This window comes from Chroicocephalus ridibundus, chromosome 1 (assembly GCF_963924245.1).
Source record: "Chroicocephalus ridibundus chromosome 1, bChrRid1.1, whole genome shotgun sequence".
Classification (NCBI taxonomy): Eukaryota; Metazoa; Chordata; class Aves; order Charadriiformes; family Laridae; genus Chroicocephalus; species Chroicocephalus ridibundus.
Window position 1 is genome coordinate 219,127,031 of NC_086284.1, and position 18,473 is coordinate 219,145,503.

The following is an 18,473-nucleotide window of genomic DNA, read 5'->3' on the forward strand; positions in this document are numbered from 1 at the left end:
GTGAGCCCCTGGCCCAGGTTGCCCAGAGAAGCTGTGGCTGCCCCATCCCTGGAGGGGTTCAAGGCCAGGTTGGACGGGGCTTGGAGCAACCTGGGCTGGTGGGAGGTGTCCCTGCCCAGGGCATGGGGGTGGCACTGGGTAGGCTTTAAGGTCCCTTCCAACCCGAACCAACTTACGATTCTGTGACTTACAACATTTCAGAACAGAAATATAAAGTTACACCTGTACAGCACTCAAAGAGACCCAAAATCTCTTAGTTGGCCTTGGCAAGGTGCGGTCTGATTACTACGTGTAATCAATTAATTTAACTATAACTGGGGGAAACACGGCAACGCGTGGCTCTGCACCACAGAGCACGGGACAGCAAGTTTGCCGGCCACTCTCCCCTCCGCCATCTTCACCCCCTCCGCTGCCATGACCAACATGGCGCCCAACATCGCCGCCGCGGCGCCCGCGTCACGCGCCCCTTCCCGCCAAAACACCCGCGGCGCGAGCGCCCCCGTCGTCCCCATAGCAACAGGCCCCGCCCCCGCGCGCGCGGCGCAGGCAGTGACGCAGCACGGCGGCGCTCGCGCAGGCGCAGACGTTGCGGCGGTTGCGGCGTGGGCGGTTCGTGAGGGGAGCGCTCTGCTGTGTGTCCCCCCTCACACACCCCCGGCTGGGAAAAGGGGGTGCCCCTGCCCTCCCTGAGGGGAATTGTGTGTCCCCTCCCGTCCCCTGACCCTCAGCCCGGCGGCAGGTACTGTGACTGTCTCCCCCCAGCCCCGCCTGTCTCCTCCTCGGGCCTGCACGGGGGTTGGTGGGGCTCTGAGGGGAGGCTGAGAGCTGTGTGTGGCAGCGAGGCGTGTATGACAGGGCTGTGGGCGGGTGGAGCTGTGGGGCCGCCTCCGTGTGACAGGGGACAGGATGGGGGGCACATGTCGGGCCTCTTCTGTGTGACAGGGGTGTGGGCAGTGCGAGCTGTGGGGCTGCCTGTGTGTTGAGGGAGGTCTGGGCGGGGGGAGCCGTGAGGCAGCTTCTCTGACGGTGGGATCTGAGGGGGGGGAGCTGTGGAGACCCCCCCGGGGTGACGTGGGGGTGCTGGCTGGGGGGAGATGTGGAGGCTGCCTGTCAGTGACAGTGGGGTGTGGGCAGGGGGAGCTCTGAGGGTCTCTGTGTCGCAGGGGAAGCTGTGGGGGTTCTTTGTGCATGACAGTGACATCTGGGTGGAGGCTGCCGTGGTGTCTTGGGCAGGGGGAGCTGGGTCTGTGTGTGGCAGAGGGGCATGCGTGGGGGAAGCTGGGGCATCTGGGGCAGGGGGAGGTGTGAGTATCTCCATGTGTGGCACTGGGGTTAGTGCCTTATGGGTTGTCAAAGTGATGCCGATGCCTTCCCTTGTTATTGTGCCTTAGTAGAAGAGGGCAAGGGCGTATGTGAGCATATATTACAGTGTGGAGGTGAAAACCCCACACCCATCCTTCTTAAGTGAGTAGAATAGGACCAGATCTCACATTTATTTCAGTGCCCTAACAGTACAGCTTCTGCTTCTGCAGGAGGACCTGGTTCAGGGAGAGAGGTTGGGAGTGTGAGGATGGGGGAGAGGATCTCTGATTAGGGCTGCTACACTTGTCAGCATGGGAAGGGAAGTCCTGGGGCTCAAACTGGATGAAAAACGAGTCAAAAAAACCCCAACCAGGCAACGCGTTCTTGTATAATTCTTCCAGTAATCCTGATGGTAACTATTTCACCATTGAATCATTGTACCAGTAAGAAGCAGATAATGGGATTTGGGTTTTGTATTTTTTAAATTTTTTTAGGTGGTAATGTATAGTTGAAGTACTTGTCCCAAAAAGCAAATTATTTATGTTCCCACCTAGTGAAGATTTATGTGACAAATTTTTAAGCGAGTGGCAGGAAGGAACAGTAGCATATTTAGGTGATGGGACTAGCAAAAAAAGTCACCAGGGTTATTTCTTGTACATAAGGTGTTACTGTGCATAAAGGTAGCTACCGTTCAGGTGTACTGAACCCACAGGAGGTGGCTGTACAGACTGAAAATACTCTGCTACCAACTGAAAAGAGTGGGAATTTTCAGTAGGAAAACTGCAGAGCTGTGCAAGGCCTTTCCTTCCTCTGGCTTCCTTTGCCTGGAGAAGGCAGGAGCTTTGCCTCTCGCTTCCAAAGGAGGTTATTTTTCAAAAATGAGGTTGGAATTGGTTTGTGTCCTCTTGTCTGCACCTCACTGGAGAAGATGGGCGCTGTTCCTCAGTAATGAGGTGACAGTGCTGACAGTAGAATTCATCAAAGAAATATTACCTATTTTTACAGGTAAAAAGAATCTGCTTTTTTTTTTTTTTAATATCTAAACATGACTCAGTGGCAAAAGGTAAAGCACGTTTATATCATTTTGGATTATGATGTTTTCTTTCATCTCATGCTCACTGAGAATCTTACTGTATAAAAGATGATCGATTTTGTCTTCTCTCTGTATCTTTTATTACAGATAATGACACCAGAACAGAGTCCAGCGACTTCCCTCATTGACAGAACCATCAAGATGAAGAAGGAGACTGAAGCCCGGAAAGTGGTCTGGGCCTGGGGACTCCTTAATGTGTCTGTTGCAGGCATGATATATACTGAAATGTACGTTAATTGTTACAACCAATCCAAATACGCAAAGCATCTTACTTTGCATGTTCCTAGATGTTTCCCAGGACTGAATAGTTGCAAAATGATAACTTCTTGTTTTTCTTTTCAGGACTGGAAAACTCATAAGCTCATATTACAACATCACGTACTGGCCACTCTGGTATATTGGTGAGTTGCTGCAGCATTTCTATTCATTTTCAGGGTTCTTTTCTTTTTCATTTGTCAGTTTTATTGCTGGGGAGGTCATTTTTAAGAAAGCCTTTTTTTTCTTCTTGTTTTTTTTTTTCTTTTTAATTTAAACCATAACTTTGTTTTTCTGTCTGTTACCTGCCTTGAAACTGTTGGAATTTCATCCTTTTTAGTGACGGATAAGGAGTGTTAGCAGCTTTCTTAGATGTATCGTGAAAGGACATGAAGAATTTGTTTGTCGCATTGAATCTGTTTAATGTGTGGAGAACACTGCAGATTTTACTACTGTGTTGTATTGTGTGGGTGGCATTTAATGGTAATTAAAGTTTGTTTTGGATAAATAGACTCTAAGCTAGCTGTATCAATTACCATTAGAGGATGAAACCAGTGGGGGAGAAAAATCATGAGGTGAGTGACAGGTGATTTGACAGAAGACGATTTTTGAGAAATACTGTGAAACTTCATTGCAGTAGTTTATGTCCTTTTTGGAAAATAACTGTCCATTAAAAAAAAAACAATTTTAATTATATAGATTAGTCTCAATATAGCAAGGAAAATTATCTCCAATGGTTCTTGCCATTGGTGAAGGTAAAGAATCTTAGATACTTCCCCAAATTGGTACTTATCAATAGCACTAATAATGGCCTATTTTTGATGGGCATATGCCTGTTTTTGCAAATAATATACTTTTATTATTCCCCATGCTCAGTCTACGGTAAAAACTTCTGTTTGTTTCTTCTAGAACTTGCCCTCGCATCTCTGTTTAGCCTGAATGCCTTGTTTGATTTCTGGATGTACTTCAAATACACAGTGGCACCGACAAGCTTGGTCATGAGTCCTGGCCAGCAGACCCTCCTGGGGTTGCAGAATGCAGGTGGGTGTAATAAATATCTCTGGCAATCTTTTTTTTTTTTTTTTTTTTTTTTTTTTTTTTTTTTTGAGATGGTATCTTTCTCAATGGCAAGATTCTTTAGTGAAGTGAGTTCTGAATTACCTCATCTGACATGAGTGGTAGACTAAATCACCTGCAGCATATTAAAATTCACAACATCAAGTGGTAATTTGGTGAGTGTTTGTAGGGAGAACTGGAGGGGAAGTAAACACACACGGTGAAAAAGGACAGGATGATAGCAGCTGCTGAAGGACGGTGAGGGACTTGAACATAGTGAGGCTGAACAAGGAATTTATAACCTGTATATGGGACTAGGAGCAAGGCAGAGAGTGCACGTTTATGTTTGGTTTTGATATCCTACTGATATCACACTGGGTATCAAAAACCAGATTAGAGGGACAGACAGACCTTCATGTGAAGTCTGAAAGAGAGCAGTCACTCAGAAAGCTCTTGAATATCAAAGCAAAGCTTTAACATGCAGCAGAACCTGACAAGGTAAATAAACCTAAAGCAAAATGCTAGCACATAGTGTTACACACTGCTGGTCGGCCCATAGGAAATAGGAATCAGACAGGAATAATGCTGTGTCACCAAAGTTCAAGGATCTCGTATGTTTATTTGCACAGATAAATTAAGGCATTCTGTGTGCTAAAGATGCATGAAGTAGGTGGGTAGAGCAGCTGATGCAGTAGCTTAGAGAAGCCCCCTGGCTTATGTGAGGTGCCTGGTAACATTTAACCAACATCTGAAGCTGTAGGGTTTGTACTGAGTTGTGGTCATGTGTCTCAGTCTTGTCTTTTTTCTCTATCAGTGGATGAACTGCTGAGTTCTGTAGGGGCCAGATTTTTCTAGCGTCCCTTCTATCATCTTTATAAAATTGCTTTAAGATAGCGTTGTGTGTGCATTTTGTTGTGAGTTTAAAGAGGGGAGGAGAGTTCGGGGCTGCTGCATCCACATTGCTAATTCTGTTTTTCCTTATTGCAGCAGTACAAACAACTCCACCGCGTGAGCTGTCAGCAAAGAAAGTCCCATCTTCGACGCCTTCTCCTCCGATCCAGGGTCAAAGTGTGCTGAGTTACAGCCCATCCCGCTCCCCCAGTGCCAGTCCAAAGTTTACTACCAGTTGTATTGCAGGATACAGCCCTCAGCTACAGGCTTTGCCAAGCAACAGTGCTTCTTACGGCAGCGCTGTAACCTATTCACCAAGCAGCAGCTACAATAAGGTAATGACCAAGACAGCACCCAGGGGTGCAGTTTGGTTCTTGTGTTGTGCCGTATGCCATCGGAGGTGAGCGGCAGCCAGTGGAGAGTTGTGTATGTGTGTGTTTGCTCCTTTTGCAAAGTAGATGGAAATTCATCATATTGGGATTTGTCCTTTTTCCCTAGTGTCACTTCATTTGTTTTAGAGTGGCTAGTTTGTTTCAGAACAAAGCAAAAATAAGAAACCAAAATGTAAATATAAAGGAGAAAAATAAAACCAACCCAAACCCCAAGTCTTTTATATTCATGTTGTTTACAAACCAAGGTGGAATTCTGTCTTCTTCATATGACACCATTTGTTTTTATTCACCCAAGGTCTCCAGCTTCAGCCCCTCTCCCAGTGGATCACCATACCCCACGAGTATTGGACCAGTGGAAAGCGGGGGGCTACGGTCTCGTTACCGCTCTTCACCCATTCCCTATAATTCTCCTACTGGCAAAGAAGACTATATGACAGACCTCAAGTCACTGGACACCTTCCTTCGAAACGAAGAAGAGAAACAGTACAGAGTTCAGCTAGGTAAATAAACTGATTTAATTGGAAAAGCTTGGCAAGGAGAAGGTGTTTGGTTTTATTTGAGATTGGCTTTTGCGTGTTAGAAAAGTTTTAAAGGATTCCAGCATACTTGTACTGGTAAATAGAACCTAACTTGTGTATGGTAATTACCTGTGACCTTGGTAAAGGCAGCTGCTGACCAGTTTAGTCTTCTACTGCGTAATTAGGACGTGAGGTAGAACGCCATCGTTCCGACATGTCTCCATGGCTTAGGAACTTCAGAAAGTTTTCCTCTGAAGTTTTCCTTTGGATAGGATGTATGTGCTGATAGATTATCTCTGTAGCATGGTTGGCTGACCATGATAAGATGACAGGCTTTATCACCTTTATTGTGGAGGAGGCATTTCAGATAAAGGGTGTGAATTACCTGCAGGCAGTTTTTGTCCTGTGTAGGGACAATCTAGATAAGGGTGAAATCGGCGTTTATGCAGACTGACTTCAGTGTATGTATTCATGGCAGTTTGTGTTTGTGTTTCTTGTCAAAGCCTTAATATACTGACATGCTGCCTGTACTGTTGCTTCCAGAATTACTTGGCACTAATTGTACATGACTGTTCAATGAATGCATCGTTTCAGGAAGTTCAGATTCCAGCTCTCCTTCTAGCAGCCCAACTTTTTGGAACTACAGCCGTTCCATGGCAGACAACGCACAGATGCTGAGAAAGTTCCAGTATCAGCCAGCTTGCAGGTCCCAGGCTCCATCAGCCCACAAGGATGACGCTGATCTGAGCTCAAAACAAGCTGCAGAAGAGGTAAATTCGGCAGCAAGATGGTCAAGAGGGAGAAACAGGCCTCTAAAATATACAGCTTTGTGCAAAGGTTTGGATTTGAGCTGTATTAAAAAAAGTTTGGAGAGAGAAATCCTCTAGCATTTAACCGTCTTCATGCAGCTTCACTGTAAATGGATTTTTCAAATTCTGAATTTTCGTTGGGAGATGATTCCTCCCGTAGAGAGCAAGGCGTACTGTGGATAGCATATATTTGTGACATAATAATCGAGTTGAAATGGATCTGTTTTTAAACCCAGTGGAACAGCTGAAGGATATAAAGCATAAAGCCTTTACTCTTGCGTCTGAAAGAAGTCTGATGCGAAGGAATACAATTCCTGTGCCTTCAATTAAATTTGATCAATTTTCTTTATTTCCTACATTAACCTAATGAAGCTTCCCAGTCAAATACCTCTTAAATCAATCCTACAATTCTGACCAATTTTATCCTAATAGAGCAGAGAGCTTAAAACTGAATTTGGGCTCACACAAAATGATTGTACCATGAACAGAGAGTGGGAGTGTTGTATGTGAAGCTGCTATAGAAGTCACATGATACAGCCAGCAGATGTCTAAGAATTTTGGGAAAAATGCCGTTTGAATTACGTGCTGTAGTTAGTATCAGAAATTGTTATAGATCCTAGAAACTCCTGGTATTTCTCTGTACTTAATAAACCTTTCCATAGGTTTGGGCACGGGTGACAATGAACCGACAGCTCCTTGATCACATGGATTCCTGGACCGCTAAATTCAGAAACGTAAGTCCCGTCTCTAAGGACTGCCTGGTTTTTAGGAACAAGCAGAGCAGAGTGGAAAATCACCTCCGTGTCCCCGGATGCCGAAGGAGGTGGGAAGAATTGCAGTGTCTGTTTGAGGATTGGGGTGGGCTGGCACAAGGAGGTAAAAACACAGCATGCTTTAAGAGAGGACTACTGAGATGCGTTTTCGACCTGACCTCGGTGTTTTGTGTTCTGAAAACGTCACAGTGGTAAAGTTCATCCACCTTTGAATGACAAACCGAAGCGTCTCGGATATGACAAGATTTGGTTTTCCTTGCTGTAGCTCAGATTGCTAAATTGATGTTTCTGCAGTATTTCTAACTCATCCTCCTGCCCCCAAAGGCTGACTTTGAATTTCTGACAGTCCTGAGCAGCGTAATAAAAAGCAAAAAGAAAAACCTTCATCTTATCAATAGAAATTGCTATAGCAGAGGAGACTTAATTGCACACAGTGGCAAAATAATTAGTAAATCTCGCTTTGAATTGCCCCTTGATAGCAACTATCAAGTATGTAGTTTTGCCTGTGTGTTTTGTGGGTGTTTTCTTTTTTTTTTAAAGTAATAAGATTGGTTAAAAGCAAAGATTAGCATGAGATTCACACCAGATTCCTGAGCATCTGTTCCTAAACCTCGGGCCAGCTTGCTTCAGTTCCCAAATCCTGTCACGTACCAATCCCACATGTAGTGTTTATCAGCTCCTTGATTTCCTGAAACAAATGTGAGAGGGAGTGGATCCATCAAAGTATAAATTATCTTTATGGAGGGAGGGCTGTGCTTCCTAATAGCCCTTTCCTCATTGTTCAGAAAAGCTTTATCGGATACTTTGTAGAGATCTGTTTGCCTGACTCCTTTACATTGAATTTTCTGGCTTTTTAGAAGGTATTAGAGAGTCATTTAAACTCTGCCTAACTTGATATTTAATTACTCTCCTCCTTGGTTGGCTTCAGTGTTTCAGTTGTTAATGTACTTTGTGATTGTAACAGTGATAATTAGCAGGATGCAACCTAAAGGTTGGGGTTTTTTTAACATTTTTGTTGCTTCTGACCTCTTGAATTTTCACATTTTTTTTTTCCTAGTGGATTAATGAGACTATTCTAGTGCCACTTGTCCAAGAGATCGAGTCTGTGAGCACTCAGATGAGAAGAATGGGGTGTCCCGAATTGCAGATCGGAGGTAGGGGTGAGGCTTTGGGATTCCTGGTGGTGGTTAATGGAGGGCCAGATGCTTCATAGGTGGGGCGTTGGATAGGGCTTACATAAATCAGGTCTGTTAAATATTAGTGTTGTATTTCTGCTCTGTATTGGTGTGGTCTTTGTTCCACATCATGCATTTCATTAAGCTGGAACAGTTCTTCATAAGACTCCTGGAAATATTGATGAAGTCACACTGATGCTCGTCTCATATAAAATTCATAAACCTCTCTCTTTTTTTTTTTTTTCTTTTCTTCCCTAAACTTACAGCTGAGGAATTACAGGCTCAAATTATCATTGATTATTGCGTATTAAACTGTGAGAAAACATTTCAAGGATAGATGTGCTATGAACTCCCAGTGTCTCCCTATAACCTCTCAGTGTCTCCAGTCCTATGTGCTTTCCCAAACTCTTCCTTAAAATCAGCTGCTTTTTGAAAGAACTATTTTTTTAAAATTCTGATGAGTGTTCTGTTTTCATGTCATGACACATCTGAAGGAACTGCTTCTCTTGTTGCTTCAGATCTATATCCCCCTAACCAAGAATTGGATTTGGTGTGCTGCATTTAAATTAAATTCACCTTTTATGGGCTGTTTGTTGTAGTGTCTCCTCAAGAGCTGCATCATTTGTGATGCCTGTGGAAAAACTGGTCAGTGCTGACCTCGTCCCCACCTCGTTACTCTCCCTTTGTTCAACGAAGTAGATGTTGGTTCCTTGTAGCTTTTATATTCCATGATGTAAAGCAGATGCCTGCTACACCATTTGAATTGAAGTGAGTGTTTGGCATGGTGTTACATGTTAAATGTTTTGAGGACATTAAATGGTGCACCAAAAAGGAGAGCTCTTTGTAGCGACGCCAGGTAAGGGAGGCTGTTTGGAGTCCTGTGGTGGTCATAGCTGACCTGCGCTGGCTCTTCTTGTGTTGCAGAAGCCAGCATCAGCAGTTTGAAGCAGGCAGCTCTCGTTAAAGCTCCGCTCATTCCAACTCTGAACACTATAGTGCAGTATTTGGATCTTACACCAAACCAGGAGTATTTGGTCGAACGGATCAAAGGTACGTGGTGTCACCATGCTGACTTTAAAACCCCTCCGTTACTGCAGTCAAGTGTTGGTGGTGTCAGACGTTCCTTCAGTAGAGATGTTTGAGGAGTGACAGCAGGGATAAGAGCTACTTTTAAGCAGGAGAGATGTTTCTTCGCAACTTCCCCTTTTAATAGTGATGTAATGAGGCAGGACTTGGATGTAATTTCGGGAATGTTTTTAAAAGCCTTATTTCTCATTTTCCTCCTGTGTGCTCAGGGTGCAAAGTGCTGGATTTAATCTCTTTAACTTACAGGATAATTTTTATTTTTAGTTAATTTCCCTCCCCATATTAACTCTCCCTATTTTGTACACTGTAAACATGTATGAAGCCCCTGAAACTAGCATAAAATACTGCTTTTGTACACTTTCAGCCCCCAGTACCTGAATAAATCGTGTTGCTTTCAGAGCTTTCTCAGGGAGGATGCATGAGTTCATTCCGATGGAACAGAGGAGGGGATTTCAAAGGCCGCAAGTGGGACACCGATTTGCCCACTGACTCCTCTGTAAGTTTTTGAAGACATCTTGATACGATGGCTTAAAGTGGGTTGCCTTTCCGCGTAGGTTTTGGAGGGAGTAGCCCATAAGTCTTTTGGGGAACATGGTAAAATCCTGTTTGCATCACTTACACCGATAATCCTGTTGTAGCTAGTGAGATTCCTTAGGGAATAATGCAAATGGGATTGGACATCGCGTAGATCACAAAAATGCAATTTGTATCTTAGTTTTAGGCCGGGCTTTTACTTAGACTCCTCTGAAATGTCTGTCAGTCTCATTTTCCTTTGCTATAATGGACAGAAGGAAAAAATGCAGATTAAACTGCTGTTTAATTTGGTAATATTTCATGAGAAATCTGAAGATATTGCCTGTCCTACTTCAGAGAAGATTTGTAGCGATGCTTAGCCCTTTAATCTGAAAGGTCAGGAGGAACAGCACCTCAGTGTAAAACAGTGACCTGAAAATTCAACTGAGGTAATTAAAATAGTTAAAAGGAAGACCACAGAACAATTCAGGGAGTCGAAAACGGGCTTTACAGTGTGCGTCTTCTGTTGAACTCTGAACTGTAAGTAGTTCAGAGTTCTCAACTGGAAGTAGAGTTTGGGTGGTTTTTCTTTTTTTTTCCCCACTGTAATTAGATTTTCAGTTACTCAGGAGAATAAAAACCGGATCGGAGTGTCAGAGCTTCACAACTTTGCTGACAAAGATATAATGAGATTTCAGTTGTACAAAATCAGTCTTGAAATGGAATTTGATTTCCTGTTTGTGAAGATGATTAAATATTTGGTGGTGACTGGCCACAGAGCAACTGTTTGTGTCTTGACGGGCAGCAGGGTGAACAGCTCAACAGCGTTTAAAGATCATGAGACAGAGTAGCGCACCCTGGAATTCAGTCTTTTCTCAAAACCTGCTGCGAGAGGTGGTGTTGGGCAGTATATTAAACTTTTAAGAATTCTGGGAAAGAAATTCTGATATAAGAGATTAAAATAAACATTTGTCATGAAGGTTTGACATTAACTTACTCAAGACAATTACTATTAAAAGAACCTAAACCACAATTTTGCATTTTTGTTAATCAGATCGCAGGTAATACAAAGCTGTTGTTTCCAAGGTGCATCTCCAGACTTCTTGAGATTTTTGGCTTTTGTTTTGTCTGTGAAACAGATCGTGCTATATATAATGAACACGGAAAGTACCAGACTACAGCTAATTTGGTCACATTGCCCACATAAAACGTTGAGAACTCTCCAGGAAGGCTTAAAACACACACAGCAGATTGTGGTGTGGTTTTCTGGATGCGTGTCCTAGGACTTTATTTCAAAATTTTGGCATTCTTAATAAGAGTTGTGGCCAGCTCATGTTTTTCCAGTGCTTTGTATTTTACCTTTTGTGAGGAGAAAGGATAAATTTGCTGAATAGGTGTAGTGTCGGTGAAGCTGTAATTTGATTTCATCTGCCCTTTTTGGCCAAATCCTTGCAGCTCATACAAAACCCATCACTAAAACAGATCGCTTGGAGTTCATGGCCTGAATATGCTAAATAAGATCTGCGACTTTGCCAAATTCTGCAAGATGCCGGGGTAAAGTTGCTTGTGCGTGAACTGAGCTCCTGACGTGCGGCACTGGTTTATCGCCTTGTGACTTACGCTGTTTCACTTACTGGAAAAAATAAACTTGCCAGTGGCGTGCCTGGACCGCTGAAATCTCTGCTCTAAGCATTGAGCTGCCTTGGGGTCCTTGATGTAGAGAAGTTAAGTCAACGTTGCAACCACAGACTACCAAATACTGGAACTAATGCCTGAGATCATGGCAAAAAAAAGCTGCTGTATTTTTAAGGACACTAAAGTGAGATTTGTTTTTCTTTGCCCAGATCATTATGCATGTGTTCTGCACTTACCTCGACTCCAGGCTGCCACCTCACCCCAAGTATCCCGATGGCAAAACCTTCACTTCCCAACACTTCATTCAGACACCAGATAAACCAGGTACTGGCGCTTGCATTTAGCTCCTCTTTGCCTCTTGGGTCACGTCGGCACCCTTCAAATCCTCGTCGTCTTTTAAACTTTTCATTCGCAGACACTTCAAATGAAAACGTGTTTTGCATCTACCAGAGCAGCATCAATCCGCCCCACTACGAGCTGATCTACCAGCGCCACGTCTACAACCTTCCCAAGGTACGATGGTGGTGGTGGTTCTCCTGCTGCCAGAAAATCATTGACAAGTCTTATTTTGGGTGGTTTTTTTCAGGAACTGGCCGCTTTTATTGACTCTTTACACGCAGGCTGGCCCAGTGCAGGAAGAAAACATTACCTTGGTCTTCGACCATGACGTGCTACTTAATCTGCTACTAAATGATAGCTTTAGTATCTATTTAAGTTACACAAATATCTAAGTAATAGCTTCCTCTTGTTTATTTTCTGATAAATTCTTTTAAAATATCAAGTCATGTAATCCCTGATGTACGTTGATGCCCCTTAAGGCCAGCGAGCCCAGTGCTTTCTGAGGGGAAGCTTCCAGTCTCAAAACAGTGAAATCCTCCTGTGAGTTTTCATTTTGTATTGATCCCTGGTTGTTGCTGGATCTCTGCTTTCCGAAAAGCTCTGGCATTTAAAGTATTTGGAGATGATAATCCAACCAAAACCCACATCTGGTCTTTTCTGGTGTTTACCAGATAAATCCTTATCAATGATTTAGACAGTGGGATCAAGTGCACCCTCAGCAACTTTGCCGATGGCACCAAGCTGAGTGGTGTGGTTGACAGGCCAGAGGGATGGGATGTCATCCAGAGGGACCTGGACAAGCTGGAGAGTTGGGCCGGAGCAAACCTTATGAAGTTCAACAAGGCCAAGTGCAAGGTCCTGCTGGGGGATGATGTGATGGGGAGTAGCCCTGCGGAAAAGGACTTGGGGGTACTGGTGGATGAAAAGCTGGACATGAGCCAACAATGTGCGCTTGCAGCCCAGAAGGCCAGTCGCATCCTGGGCTGCATCAAAAGAGCCGTGGCCAGCAGATCCAGAGAGGGGGTTCTCCCCCTCTACTCTGCTCTCGTGAGACCCCACCTGGAGTACTGTGTCCAGCTCTGGAACCCTCAGCACAAGAAGGACATGGACCTGTTGGAGCCAGTCCAGAGGAGGCCACAAAGATGGTCAAAGGGCTGGAGCCCCTCTGCCGTGAGGACAGGCTGAGAGAGCTGGGGGGGGTTCAGCCTGGAGAAGAGAAGGCTGTGGGGAGACCTTATAGCGGCCTTCCAGTACCTGAAGGGGGCCTACAGGAAAGCTGGGGAGGGGCTGTTTGCAAGGGCATGTAGCGATAGGAGGAGGGGCAATGGCTTTAAACTAGAGCAGGGCAGGGTTAGATTAGACATTAGGAAGAAGTTCTTTCCAATGAGGGTGGTGAGACACTGGCCCAGGTTGCCCAGAGAGGGGGTGGAGGCCCCATCCCTGGAGACATTCAAGGCCAGGCTGGATGAGGCTCTGAGCAACCTGATCTAGTTGAAGATGTCCCTGCTCGCTGCAGGGGGGTTGGACGAGATGGCCTTTAGAGGTCCCTTCCAACCCAACACGTTCTATGATTCTACCTAATTGAAGAAAGTAAAGAACTAAGGCAAAAAGCCTGACAGCCCTCCCCGGAATGCCATTTCGTGATGTCTTTATGGTCACTTTTCTACCTGAAATATTGCTGTGATATCTCGTCAGTGACTTGGTTTCTAAGTTCTTGTCTTTTCCTGTGGATTCAGGGCAGAAACAACATGTTCCACACGTTGCTTATGTTTCTGTACATCATAAAGACAAAAGAATCTGGGATGTTGGGGTAAGTACCTGACGCTACGCATCATTGTTCCCCGTATGAGATGTGAATGGAGCGTCCTGTTTTGAAGTGCCTTGTCTGAAGGTGCTTCAAACTGAAGTGGCTACAGCGGGATGATACTAAGGTCCTGCACGTGGGTGGGGACAATGCCAAGCACAGATCCAGGCTGGGCAGGGAATGGCTGGAGAGCAGCCCTGAGGAGGACTTCGGGGTGTTGGTTGATAAGAAGCTCAACACGAGCTGGCAACGTGCACTGGCAGCCCAGAAACCCCCCGCAGCCTGGGCTGCATCCCCAGCAGCGTGGGCAGCAGGGCGAGGGGGGGATTCTGCCCCTCTGCTCCGCTCGGGGAGACCCCCCTGCAGTGCTGCCTCCAGCGCTGGGGCCTCAGCACAGGAGAGACACGGAGCTGTTGGAGCGGGGCCAGAGGAGGCCCCGGAGATGCTGGGAGGGCTGGAGCCCCTCTGCTGTGGGGACAGGCTGAGAGAGCTGGGGGGGTTCAGCCTGGAGAAGAGAAGGCGCCGGGGAGACCTTCCAGCCCCTGCCAGTCCCTAAAGGGGCTCCAGGAAAGCTGGGGAGGGACTCTGGAGCAGGGAGGGGAGCCATGGGACGAGGGGGAAGGGTTTTCCACTGGAAGAGGGGAGATTGGGATGAGATATTGGGAAGAAATCCTTTGCTGTGAGGGGGGTGAGCCCCTGGGCCAGGTTGCCCAGAGAAGCTGTGGCTGCCCCATCCCTGGAGGGGTTCAAGGCCAGGTTGGACGGGGCTTGGAGCAACCTGGGCTGGTGGGAGGTGTCCCTGCCTAGGGCAGGGGGGTTGGAACGAGATGATCTTTAAGGTCCCTTCCAACCCAAACCATTCTGTGATTAATGGTGTTAAAATCATCTTCTCGTTTGAAACAATAGCAGCTTTTTTATAAAATTGGATAAATCTTAGGTGTGTGAGCAGTAAAAGCCATGTCCGGATTCCCCAGGACGCCCACCTGCGCGTTAAAACACTGAAGCATGAAATTGATAATTTTTTGTTTAATATTTTAAACAGGCATTTTAATTTCTTTATGATTTATTACAATAACTTTTGGTTTTGCAGGCGTGTAAATCTCGGTTTATCAGGAGTCAACGTTCTGTGGATTTTTGGAGACTGACCTCTCTGGCGGAAGCCGGTTCAGAGGAACGACGCTCCTCTGGCGAGACGAACCGAGCGCCGTCCTTCCGTGGTTGACTCAAACACGCACTTACTACGAAAGGCGATAATTCAGGCTCTGCTTCGTGGGCCGAGGGGAAGCGTTTCTAATTTCCTCTGCGGGTTTGGAGACATTATTTAAAACATTTCACCCTCAAAATGCTACTACGAGTGAAATCCAGGCAGGGTTTCTCTTTCCGGCTCCTCACCTCAACGGATCCTCTTTAAAAAGCCTTTTGCCGGTTGTGTCCCATGTCCGTCGGTGCCGTCGCCCCTCAGCTGAGCTTAACTGGCCCCAGGACTCAACTGCGACCCCTCTGCGGGCTGGAGCGCCCCCCCCTCGAGGGGGTGCAGAGCCATGAGACGTCGCCGGGAAAGATCCAGTGATTCGGCCAACTTCAGGATCCAAGAAATTCCAGAGAGGCACAAGGAAAGCCAAGTTTAGACACGTTTTGGTTCATTTTATTACATACGATAAGAAAAACATTTTATTTTTTTTTATCCCCGTCGGTGGAATAGGGTTCACTGACCCCACGAGGTGTGTTGGGGGTCTGCGCTGCCGGTGGGAGGGAAAGAGAAAACCATGTTTAACTTGCGGATTTCAGTAAATGAGAGACTTTTTTATCGGTTTTTTTTGAACAAAATAAGCATGCCGTCCAACCTGGGCGGCCTTGCGCGCTCTGAAATAGTGCGTGTCCTCAGTCCGACCCCAGCGTTACCCTGCCTTTGCCTTTGCATTTATTTTTACAGCTCCCACCAGCTTTTTTTTGGCTGGTAACCTCTTATTTTGGGAGCCTTACGGACCAGCACGTGGCTTCAGCTCCTCGGCGGGAGACGAGGCTCTACAAACCCGCAGAGTTTTTAAGTCCTTGCTTTTGGGGATGAACCTTTGAGGGGGGGGGGGAGAAAAAAAAAAACAAAACCCAAGACTTGGAGTTGTTTCAAAGAAGGGGTCGTTCATTATTTGCCAAAAAAACTTTTTATGTAGAGGGTGGGGGGGGAAAGAATCTGTTGTAAATTCTGACAAATGAGCTTTTTAGGAGTGTGTAAGGTTAGTTTTAGTAGTTATTTTTTTAAATGGGGGTAAAAAATCATAAGCCCTTAGATGCTGAAGATCTTCGCGATGCTGAAGACGAGGTTGTCGCCTTGTTCCCCTCGTTGTGAACTGCCAAAAAAACACTTTTCCGTATAAAACATGAAATTCCACTGGCTTGTTACCGGGGGCGAGAACACCACATGTTTTCTTAACGATAATATATTTTTGTACTGTATTTTTTACTGCTGGCCTTGGGCACGCACCGATGGGAGGGAGAAGAGGAATTTGTTCTGTTCCGGGGCCGGGTGCGCTCGTTTTTTATCTCTTCGGGAGGGAATCTGCTATTTTTTTGGTGTGAACCGACTGTTCCTGGCGACTCTGGGAGGCGCAGCGTTTTTCTGAGGGACTGATAACGAACTGGCACATTTGGTTCCCGTATTAAACGGAATTTGTTTTGGCAAACGCTTGTTTGGGTTTTTCCTGCAGTTCAGCATCGCTAAATCCAGCGCTGTGCCAAGGAGGGGATGTTCAGGACCCGGGTTCACCCCAAATCTCGCGCCGTGGGGCAGAGCGGGGCTGTCCCAGTAGCCTTTTGCCCCACAAGCTCCATTACTCTGGGGTGTCAAAGGCTCTTTAAGTGCAGAAGTTTTCTTCTTTGACCAAAAAATGGGTGTTTCTCGAGCAGAGCCCGTCCTGCGGGGCACCCTTGGGGGCACCGGGTTCCTGCAGCTCCCCCCCGCGCACCCCCAGGATCCCGCGCAACCTCTTCCCCACGCGACCCAGGTCCTCGTGCACCCTGATAAACTGCACCCCGATACTACCCTGCGCCCTGGTCCCCATCCATCCCAGTCCCCGTGAACCCCGATAAACCACGCGCCCTGCTCCCTGTGCGCCCCAATGCCAGATAAACCACGCGCCCCCCTCCCTGTGCGCCCCAGATTCTCCTGCACCCCCCCCACCTTGCCATGCCCCCGGTCCCCGTGCACCCTGACGCACCCCGGTCCCTGTGCACCCCCGGTTCCTGCGTACCCTGGTCCTCGTGCACCCTGACGCACCGTGTAGCCTGATTCCTGTGCACCCCGATCCCTGTTCACGCTGCGACACCGTGTGCCCTGGTCCCCGTGCGCCCCGATACGCCACGCACCCCAGTTCCTGCATGCCCCAGCCCTGTGCCCCCCGATGTACCGCACACCCTGGTTCCTGTGCACCCCTGCACCCCAACACACCATTCGCCCTGGTCCCTGTGAACCCTGATATACCACAACCCCCCGCATTCCCACACCCCCCGGGCCCGCGCACCCCGACCCCCACACACCCCAGATCCCTGTGCACCCCCATATACTGCCCACCCTGGTCCCTGTGCACCCCAATACACCGCGCACCCCAGCCCCACACACCCCACATCCCCGTGCACCCCGATACACCGCACACCCTGGTCCCCATGCACCCCAGATGCCTGTGCACCCCGATACACCACGCGCCCTGTATCCCTGTGCATCCCCGTCTCTGTGCACCCCCATATACCGCCCACCCTGGTCCCTGTGCACCCCAATACACCGCGCACCCCAACCCCGTGCACCCCAATACACCGCACACCATGATCCCCACGCACCCTGGATCCCTGCACATCCCCGTCCCTGTGCACCCCGGTACACCGTCCGCCCTGGTCCCCCTGCACCCCGATATACCACGCACCCTCCGTTCCCACGCCCCCCCCCCCAGCCCCGCGCACCCCGATACACCTCGCACCCTGGATCCCTGGTGCATCCCCGCCTCTGTGCACCCCTATGTAGCGCTCATCCTGGTCTCTCTGCACCCCGATCTACCGCGCACCCCAACCCCACGCACCCCCACATCCCCGCGCACCCCGATACACCGCGCGCCCCGACCCCACGCACCCCGGATCCCTGCACATCCCCGTCCCTGTGCACCCCCACAGGCTGCGCAGCACCGTCCCTCCGCACCCCGATCCACCGCGCACCCCAACCCCGCGCACCCCCACATCCTCGCGCACCCCGGTACACTGCGCACCCGGGATCCCTGTTCATCCCCGTCTCTGCGCACCCCCGTATACCGCCCACCCTGGTCCCCGCGCACCGGGATATACCACGCCCCCCGTTCCCACGCACGCCCCTCCGGATGCCCGTGCATCCCCGTCCCCCTGCACCCCCATGTACCGCGCACCCCGGTCCCTGAGCACCTCGCTACACCGAGACCCCCCCCGTTCCCACGCACCCCGGATGCCAGTACATCCCCATCCCCCTGCACCCCCATGTACCGCGCACCCCGGTCCCTGAGCACCTCGCTACACCGACACCCCCCCGCGTTCCCACGCCCCTCCGGATGCCAGTACATCCCCATCCCCCTGCACCCCCATGTACCGCGCACCCCGGTCCCTGAGCACCTCGCTACACCGAGACCCCCCCCCGTTCCCACGCATCCCGGATGCCAGTACATCCCCGTCCCCCTGCACCCCCATGTACCGCGCACCCACGTCCTTCTGCACCCCGCTACCCAGCGCATCCCAGCCCCCGGGGTAGGCGGGTCGGCCCCGGCCCCTCCCGGTGGGATGGTCGGGGCCGGGGGGGGCGCCTCCGGGGGGGGGGGCGGCTC

The 18,473-nt window shown here is 48.3% G+C and overlaps 1 protein-coding gene and 1 long non-coding RNA gene across 3 annotated transcripts; one reads left to right on the forward strand and one right to left on the reverse strand.

Annotated features, from left to right (window-relative positions):
- The first annotated feature begins 585 nt into the window (after positions 1-585).
- TMEM209 (transmembrane protein 209) lies at positions 586-16,751 on the forward strand. Of its 2 annotated transcripts, none has more exons than XM_063323752.1 (15): positions 586-739; positions 2,483-2,622; positions 2,738-2,796; positions 3,560-3,691; positions 4,697-4,932; positions 5,285-5,489; positions 6,102-6,277; positions 6,979-7,050; positions 8,147-8,243; positions 9,189-9,314; positions 9,749-9,846; positions 11,708-11,822; positions 11,914-12,011; positions 13,574-13,647; positions 14,732-16,751. In XM_063323752.1, exons 2-15 carry the CDS (start codon positions 2,486-2,488, stop codon positions 14,784-14,786), a joined length of 1,680 nt encoding a protein of 559 aa, XP_063179822.1. In that variant the 5' UTR covers positions 586-739; positions 2,483-2,485; the 3' UTR covers positions 14,787-16,751. The 2 variants fall into 2 exon arrangements, with proteins under 2 accessions (XP_063179822.1, XP_063179821.1); XM_063323751.1 differs by having other exon boundaries at positions 4,694-4,932; positions 14,732-16,750.
- LOC134510437 (uncharacterized) lies at positions 15,118-18,437 on the reverse strand. Its single transcript, XR_010069612.1, has 3 exons — positions 18,367-18,437; positions 18,146-18,161; positions 15,118-15,220 (listed from the first exon to the last, which is right to left on the reverse strand). It is a non-coding gene; the product is annotated as an uncharacterized LOC134510437 (long non-coding RNA).
- Positions 18,438-18,473: the final 36 nt, after the last annotated feature.